The 8,016-nt window shown below is 44.2% G+C and overlaps 1 protein-coding gene across 1 annotated transcript; it reads right to left on the bottom strand.

The window, feature by feature from the left end:
- Positions 1-5,194: 5,194 nt before the first annotated feature.
- LOC117234810 (probable H/ACA ribonucleoprotein complex subunit 1) lies at positions 5,195-7,433 on the bottom strand. Its single transcript, XM_033496361.1, has 2 exons — positions 6,540-7,433; positions 5,195-6,035 (listed from the first exon to the last, which is right to left on the bottom strand). The coding sequence occupies exons 1-2, from the start codon at positions 6,552-6,554 to the stop codon at positions 5,250-5,252; spliced, it is 801 nt and encodes a 266-aa protein (XP_033352252.1). The 5' UTR covers positions 6,555-7,433; the 3' UTR covers positions 5,195-5,249.
- Between the last annotated feature and the right edge of the window lie 583 nt (positions 7,434-8,016).

The following is an 8,016-nucleotide window of genomic DNA, read 5'->3' as shown; positions in this document are numbered from 1 at the left end:
AAATCTTTAGAGATACGACAATGAAATGCGCTATTTTAATTGAATCTCGAGACAAAAGGATAAACATGATATTTACTGTTGGAACGACGAGTATGAAAACGATAAAAAACATTCGATTATAACGGCGCTGCGCGGAATCTTTAAAGACTCTCCCGTTGTTTTATCAAGATTTGCTTCCCTTTTGTGCGAAATATTAACTCGCGCCTTTGTCCGCGACTCGCGTTAACTTGGTATAATAAGCGAATCGCATTTGGAAAACTATTTCGCACGCTGGCTCTTAACCGACCGCTGCATTATCACGTAAATCTTTTAATTAGCAACTCGGAATCACACATGTTATTAACGTTCCTAACGGCGTTAATTCCATTCACGGACAAATTATCTGTGCTCCAAACCTCTCGTTCTACCATTACAAACGCTAAGAGCAAAGTGGTCTCTCACAAATTGTGGGCTTTATTTCGAACTCCTGAAACAATATCGTCGGAATACAAATGTTCTCGCGCCACCGTGGGTTCCTGTTAGCCGCTAATATTGCGCCACGTATACGTATACATGATCCTGTAGTTTGGTTTAAGCGTAACGACTGTGGATACTCTTTGCAAAATTTCCAACTACGCGAAACTTTTTCTATTTTCGGTATTCGAATGGAATATAATGTGGTAATCGTGAAACCTTTCTTCGCCAACATTATTTTACTAAATACGAATCGATCGTACTTATAATTACGTCGATATTTAACGGATACTATTAATATTGAAATTCGTTTCGAGGATCCAAAATTTCCAGCAAATTATCGATCTGCGAGAACATTGTCTCGAGATATCAGCGACCGGTGCAGCAGCTGTACTCGAGCCACTTGAAATCGGGGCGATCGGACATTAGGCGTCCGTTAACACGGACTTCGGTATGAAGCGAGCTTAATATATGATTTACGTTTACACTATACCTGAAGCTCATAGATCCTAGATACACAGAGCCCAAACGGAACACCGTCTAACTACAAGCGACGTAGGAGAACCGGTGATCGCTCGTCGTCGTTACGAAAACCATTTCCGGAGAAATTGCATGGATTCCGGCCTAAACTAATCTTTTATTGCTCCTCGTGTAAAAGTTACGAGCTGGTCAAACAGAGAAAGGATAGAGATGGAAACATCATTCCCTGAACTCTTGATACGGGACCACTTTAGAACCGCAAGAGAAAGAGGAAGAAGTAAAAGGAGTATCCATTCGGAAGGGCAAAGAAAGAATAGAAAGAAGGACAATGGAAAGAAGCAAAAAGAAAGAGGATCAAACAGCATGACGAAGAAATATCGATTTTGCGATAATTGCTCTATTACGTTACATAAACAGACTCGTTTATGGTATCCCGGGCTTAAAGCAAGTTTTCGCCTTACTCACAAGGAAGAAGGAAGAATAGAAAGGGGGAAAAGGCGTGCGATCGAATGCGTGAGTTTCATTCTAAAACGATCGGTTCCCTTAACGTTCCTTTCGCCACTGTTCCTTTGTCTCTTCCACGCTTTTGCTCCTTTTTCCTGCCTTTCTCTTTCGCCGCGATTGCGAAACGAGAAAGGATGGAAATCGCTCGACATTCCTCCTCGAAATTTTGCGGCAAATGGTCGCGTGCCCGGAGAAAAGAGAAGAGGAACAAGTCCACGGTGACTTTCAAACGTACGTAGCTCAGTTGTGTAAACGTCCTCGCTGGCGAGGCGTTCGCGTTTGAACGAACTTTTGCTAATTCGAGAAGGTTTCTCGTTGAAGAAAGTCCTGGTGGACGCGGACGAGGTCACGGTACTCTGAGAAAGTCCAGATTTTTATGTATCGTTAAGAGAATCCGCGCGAGAAACGGGGACGAATCGAATTTCGCGCGTACGACGTAAGATATTACCTGTATAATATAATCTCTGCGTTACATCTTCGCATAGCTGGTTGAGTTTCTCGCGTGCTATCCGTTTATGCACCGATGATTACCCGACTGTCCGGCAGTCGGGTAATTTTTCAGATTGCGGATAAAAGGGGGCTGTTACCGCGATGAAACACCGTCGTAAAAATAAAATTATTACGACGATAAGCAGCAACGCAACAGCAATTTCGCGGTAGTGTCGCGTAACGTTTCCAACGATCGTTACGATTTATTCGACTGACAATTTCTGCCCACCTATCGTAATTATTCCCGAGTTGGTCGATAAAAAGACGATATTCAAGCTTTCTTACGTCTCGTCGTGGGTTACACGGCGAAACGCACATATGTACGTAGTTTCCACGATGTTTGCTGATACGAGAAGAGATACCGAGAACGCAAGAGCTACGAAATATAGAAAGTCAGAAGAAGCAGATACGGTATGAAACTCGATGGAGTTTTCAAGGATTCCGCCCCTTGATTTACGACTATGTTATATATAAGATACTAAGTGAAACGCGGAATTCGATCGAAAAAATTTCGATACGCGAGCGAACCTGTTATGGGTAAAATTAAGATTGAACGAAACAAAGAATGTAATCCAGAGATACGATCTGACATTTCATAAATAAATGATTCGTTAGTGTCGTATAAAGTCAGGATTATATAGGCAATTAAACCGTGATACCTATTTCGCATCACCGTGTAGAATTAATTACCTTGTTCTTCGTTGAGACTTTAAACGAGAAATCAGGTCTGTGCTCCTGACCTCCAAAAAGCGTTTCAGTGAAATTACACAACATAAAATAAGACGAGTATCAAAAGCAACCGCAGAACCACTTTAGAGAGCGTTCACGTTCGGATACACTGCATTTCCTTCGCAGAAAAATGTCTTACTTAGACGTTCGTAAAAGAATAAAGTATCACGGACGCCATGCTAAATCTACTCAATCGCTATTCCATTTTCAAATGTAAGTTTCAAATGTAAGGCTACGGAATAAGGTAATCTCGTTTCGCGAGAGTCGCATTAAAATGGCTGTTATAACGAAACGTCGTTGCGAGATCAAAAGGATATCGAGTTTTATGGGATTAGACGAAGGACAGAGGACGAGCCAGCGTACTTTGACGCAAAACACATCTCAGTCAGGGATCTCGTACAGCTTTGCCGAAGCGAGATTACTGCATCTGTTTCTTCGTTTATTTGTGCCACGACGCGACGCGGTGGCATGGAAAATTGTCGGGAGGTTGCACAAGCTTCGACGGAACGGTTAGTTTCGCGACAGAAAGAGAGACCTTACGATTTCTCTCCGCTCGAAACGATCGCAATTAGGCGCGAAACATCGATGATCGCTCCCCCTCCCACCCCCGTCTCTAGCGCGAACAAATTTCTGTTAAACCATTACGAACGTACGCAAATCCTCGGGACAGGAGAGAAAAAGAAACGATGAAAGCCGATGCTAATGGCGCGTCCGAGTGACTCGATTTGCAGAAACATTTGCACGATGGATCGATTGAAATAAATGGGACTTTCACTTTGCGAAACATTCGACGCGGACAACGCGAATTACAAAACGATAACAATGTTTTTGCACCAATAGCAACCACATCGGAGTATTTGTATGTTTGAGAAACTGTTTCCACGAATATTGACCGATACATAAAAAAGAAGGTGGAAGAAAGAGTAAGAGGAGAAAGACGTACGAATGTGTGTACACACGACGTAGTTATATAGATTGCTCCGCAAATGTTAGAAATGAAATTACTCGCAAACATCGTTAAGGCGCCATCTAAACAACGGGATGTAGGAACTCGGGTGCGGAAGAAAAATTGTCTGACCTTTACCTTGCTTCCGGTGCGCGTGGCTCAGGTTCGTTCATGTCGGACCACAGTTTCTCTGTTCATGTAAGACGGATTCTGGTTAACCGTGTATCGAGAAATCGGTGTTTCGCGCGGCAGAGAGAGCACAGCTTTAACGAACCGTAAGAGCAAATCGCGCCGTTTAAAGTGCCGGATGTTCATGGCGGCGACGATGTCGCTAAGGGGAAGAGACGTCGCGACGTTTATATGCCGCGTTTGCGTGTTTCGTCTACAGCAAAAATGTTTCCCGAACTTTCCCTTTATCCCGTTTTAAAATATGACGCTTTAGATGTTCCGTGAAAAGTAAAAGCAACGTCATCGATGGGACGGAAATATGAGAAGGGCGGAAGGAACTCGAGTTCGACGCGATGGAATATTTCCTGCGTGATTTTCTGTCCGGTTTCATTCAGTCAACATACATTGTCGGATTTTTCATTGCGCAATTTTAATGGAAATCGTAATATGTTCGTAATTAATAAAACAGTTCTCATGTACTTGCCATAACTAGCAGCCGACGTTGTTAGAACAACCAGCACGATGTAAACGCTCGTTCCCTGTAATATAATAGATTTCGTTAATAAATGTTATTTCGTGACGCAACTCGCTTTGTTTAAATGTAAACAACATGAAATTAGTGGAAATGAAATATGTGCGATAACAAAAGCTTCTTAGAAATTATAATAGTACACGTCGAATTAATTAAAAGATCGTTGTATCGTGGAACGGCTGTAACGAGATTTTCTAAAATTGGCAGCTCGCTGAAAAAGCCAAAAATTAATTAAATACTCCACGGTACAAATCTTCAAAAAGCAGTTAGAGAGCTTTCGGAAGGTGTAATATAAGAGCTGGTGCAGAAATAGAGCGGCATTCGAATGAAATTTCAATCATTCTACCTCATGAAACGACGGAACCAAACAAGTGCTAACGACGCAAAGGAGTCAAAAATGAGATAAGCGTAATAATTTAATTCATAATGCGCATTTCATCTCGATCTTCCGCGGAAACGTGCATTAAATTAAGAATAGCAAACGAGAATTGCTCGGTGTTCCTACGGTAACATCACAGGGATATAGTATTTAAACATTTTGATCGAACTATAGTTCTAGAAAGATACATCGACGTCTAAACGTGAACTCGGAAGGTACATAGGTAGAAGCTCGGGAAGATATGGCCAAGCTCTCGACGGAGAGCGGAATAAACATAAATATACTTTCCGCTTCATACCTTCGTGGAAGATATCTTCTAACCACGCTCATTTACTCGGCGCCGTTAAAGAGCAGAGAAGGAAAGCCTATCGCCAAACCTCGAGATACATTTTCAATAGTCTAATCGTTTAATGGTTAAGGGATTTCAAGGTAATCGTTGTAACTAACCAACACGATACATACAAACACCGTTTAATAATTTAATATTTATTTTGCATAAAAAAATATAATCATTATATACAAATATATGAGTGTGAATGAAGATCCACGTCGATGAAGTTCATCCTTATCTAATGATGTAAGCCGAGGGACAGTTCGTGTCCTCCAAAACCACCTCCTCCGAATCCACCTCCGTGTCCACCTCCGTATCCACCTCCAAATCCGCCTCCAAAACCGCCGCCGCCACCGCCACCGCCAGCGCTAACCAAAACAGGGTAGGACTCCTTAACGACGACAGGAACCTTGACTGGATAAGGAACCTCCTTTTCGATCGCGACCGGAACCTTTACTGGCACGCTAACCGGGAAAGGCACCTTGACGGGCACTTTGACGGGCACGGAATACGGCACTGGGACCGGTTTCTCCACTGGCACCGGTACTGCTTTCTCTACTGGAACTGGGTAAGGTTTCGGTACGTGCACAGGGATTGGGTTTTCCACGGGAATCTTAACTGGGACCGGGTATGGTACAGCTACGTTCCTTTCGACTGCGTACGGTTGTGGTACACGAACTTGATTCTCTCGGTGAATCGTGATACCAGTTATACGACCTCCGTCACCGCCGCCGCCGCCGCCTCCGCCTCCTCCTCCTCCTCCCAATCCTCCACCTAGACCTCCGCCGAGACCTCCACCAAGGCCTCCACCGAGACTCAAACCTCCGTGGCCTCCCAGGCCTCCGCCGAGACTCAAACCTCCATGACCTCCCAGGCCTCCGTAACTTCCTAGGCCACCGCCGCCTCCAAGACTCAGTTCCAGTCCTCGTTTGCTCTTCTCTTTCGTCTCAATGGCGGGTTTCGTGCTCGACTCCTTAGCATCCCCGGCCAGGGCTGTCGCCACCAAGGCGAGTATTATAAGCTTCTGAAGGTATAAACATGGTTAAGTGAACGAACGGTGTATTTCGACAGACGTGATGTATCGTGTGCGGTGTCTGTACGTTTCCTTACGTCGAATGTGATTTACGTTGTTGAAAATAGCTAACTTACATAATACCCTAACGGGAGAAAGTGCGTGGCGAAAGCGATATACGAAGCTCTAGCGATAAATGTAAGTTATCACGAACGTGTTATCGTGTTATCGATAAGAACACGGCTCTTCCGACTTGTGGCTACGACTTTAACGCTCTAGACGCGGTGAGGTAGAGAAACAGTGTCGAGGGAACGCGCAATAAAGAACAATAGAAAATAGAAGCTTTCTTCGATGTAGCTCCCTGTTTGAAAAATGTTCCGCAACAATGCAACCGCGTATCGCTGGCGAACTTTCTCCGTTTCTCACCTTACATAATCCCTATCCCTTTGTTCGTTTCGTGTACGATAATCTATGATATGTATCGTGTATGAATACAGTGGGGAACCGCGAGCTCACCTGTGGAGTGCTCATGGTATCGTTCGAAGGTGCACACTGAAGTTACATCGCGCCAATCACTGGCATATATACCGGCACTTTCGCCGTGGCTGCTGGCCCACTCCCCGGAAAATCCTACTCGTCCGCCAACATTAAAGTGGACCGATTGTGCTACCACACCGTGCAAAGGCGTTCGTTCGGCGTTAAGCCGTTTTCCCACGGGCTACCAACCAGCTGGTTGATTACTACCGGATCCCCGGATCTGCCGCACGCGTAACATACCCCCTGTACATTCGAACTGTTTCGAATCGCTCTCTTGTCCGTTCACTCGTCGAGGAGGAGCCAGCAATTTAGCGTGCAATGATCGCAGCGACCAGTCTTCTTCGGCGTTTCTTTTTCTTTCACTTCGGAAGGAGCGGCGCGATCGTTACTCGCCTCAGATTCCGTCGTTCTCGCTCGTGCCTCGTAAAAACGATTCCGGACGTAATTCCGATCGAACCTCCTCGGTCTCTTACGCAATGCCTCTCCGTTCTCGATACACGGTAATATTTTTCAGATCTCTCCGATCGAACAGAAGAACCGTAAGATCGCTAATTCTCCTTAAAGGGAATTTCTTTCCTTTTCCTCTTTTTTGGTCCTTGCATTGTCTGTATTTTAGCCAGGTATTTGATATCGTTATTACGAAAGCGCGTTACGTCACGCGCGTTACTGTCTCCTGTGGCTCGATAAAGCGAATTTAATTGCAATAAATTGCAGCAATGAATTCTTCGATTACGTCGATCGACTAATAGATGCGATTAAACGTCTAACGAAATTTCGTGACGCGTTAAAGCATTTGCTTATAGCAATTGTACAACGCATAAAGTAACGTTTATATAATCAAATCGAGAGGAAATAAATGTAATGTCAGAACCTGGAATACGGTTTAATCGATGTGAAGTTGTAAAAGGGGTATAATTAAGGGTTTAATATCGAGGATAAAATCGACCGATAGACATTTGCGAAGCCTTGAGTGCTTCGTTTCTTTCACCGGGGCTGCTGAGTGCGTAAATCTTCGCTCGTACAATGTAGTTCAGAACCTCCAAGCCTCTCATTACGCGATCAAACATACCTCGCACAAGAAAGTTTTTGGTAATATACGTAACACCGGTGAAAATAGCTGGATCGTTGTCCTCGCAAAGGTAATGGCACTTGCGTGCCATCGCACACGTTTCCAGATATCGAGCCGAACCGTAATTAATTACGGCAGGCCGGTTTTTCGTCGATTTCCATCGGTAATGTAGTTGTAATTAAATAAGGAAAAAAATTGTAAATGCGCCACGACGAAACTCGCAAAGGGACGCGACTCGCTGCGAAACTTTCTCCTCTTGTCTCGGACACGCGCATGTTATGTACTTAATTGACTGATTCCCGGCATTATGCTCGATGCTTGGTTAATTAAAAAAGATAGATACACGATATGCGAAGGAAGTTGTTAGGCGTCACGGTGAACGACACC

This window comes from Bombus vosnesenskii, unplaced genomic scaffold (assembly GCF_011952255.1).
Source record: "Bombus vosnesenskii isolate JDL3184/JDL3185 unplaced genomic scaffold, Bvos_JDL3184-5_v1.1 scf7180000013309, whole genome shotgun sequence".
NCBI lineage: Eukaryota > Metazoa > Arthropoda > Insecta > Hymenoptera > Apidae > Bombus > Bombus vosnesenskii.
This window is presented reverse-complemented; position numbering and strand designations above follow the sequence as displayed.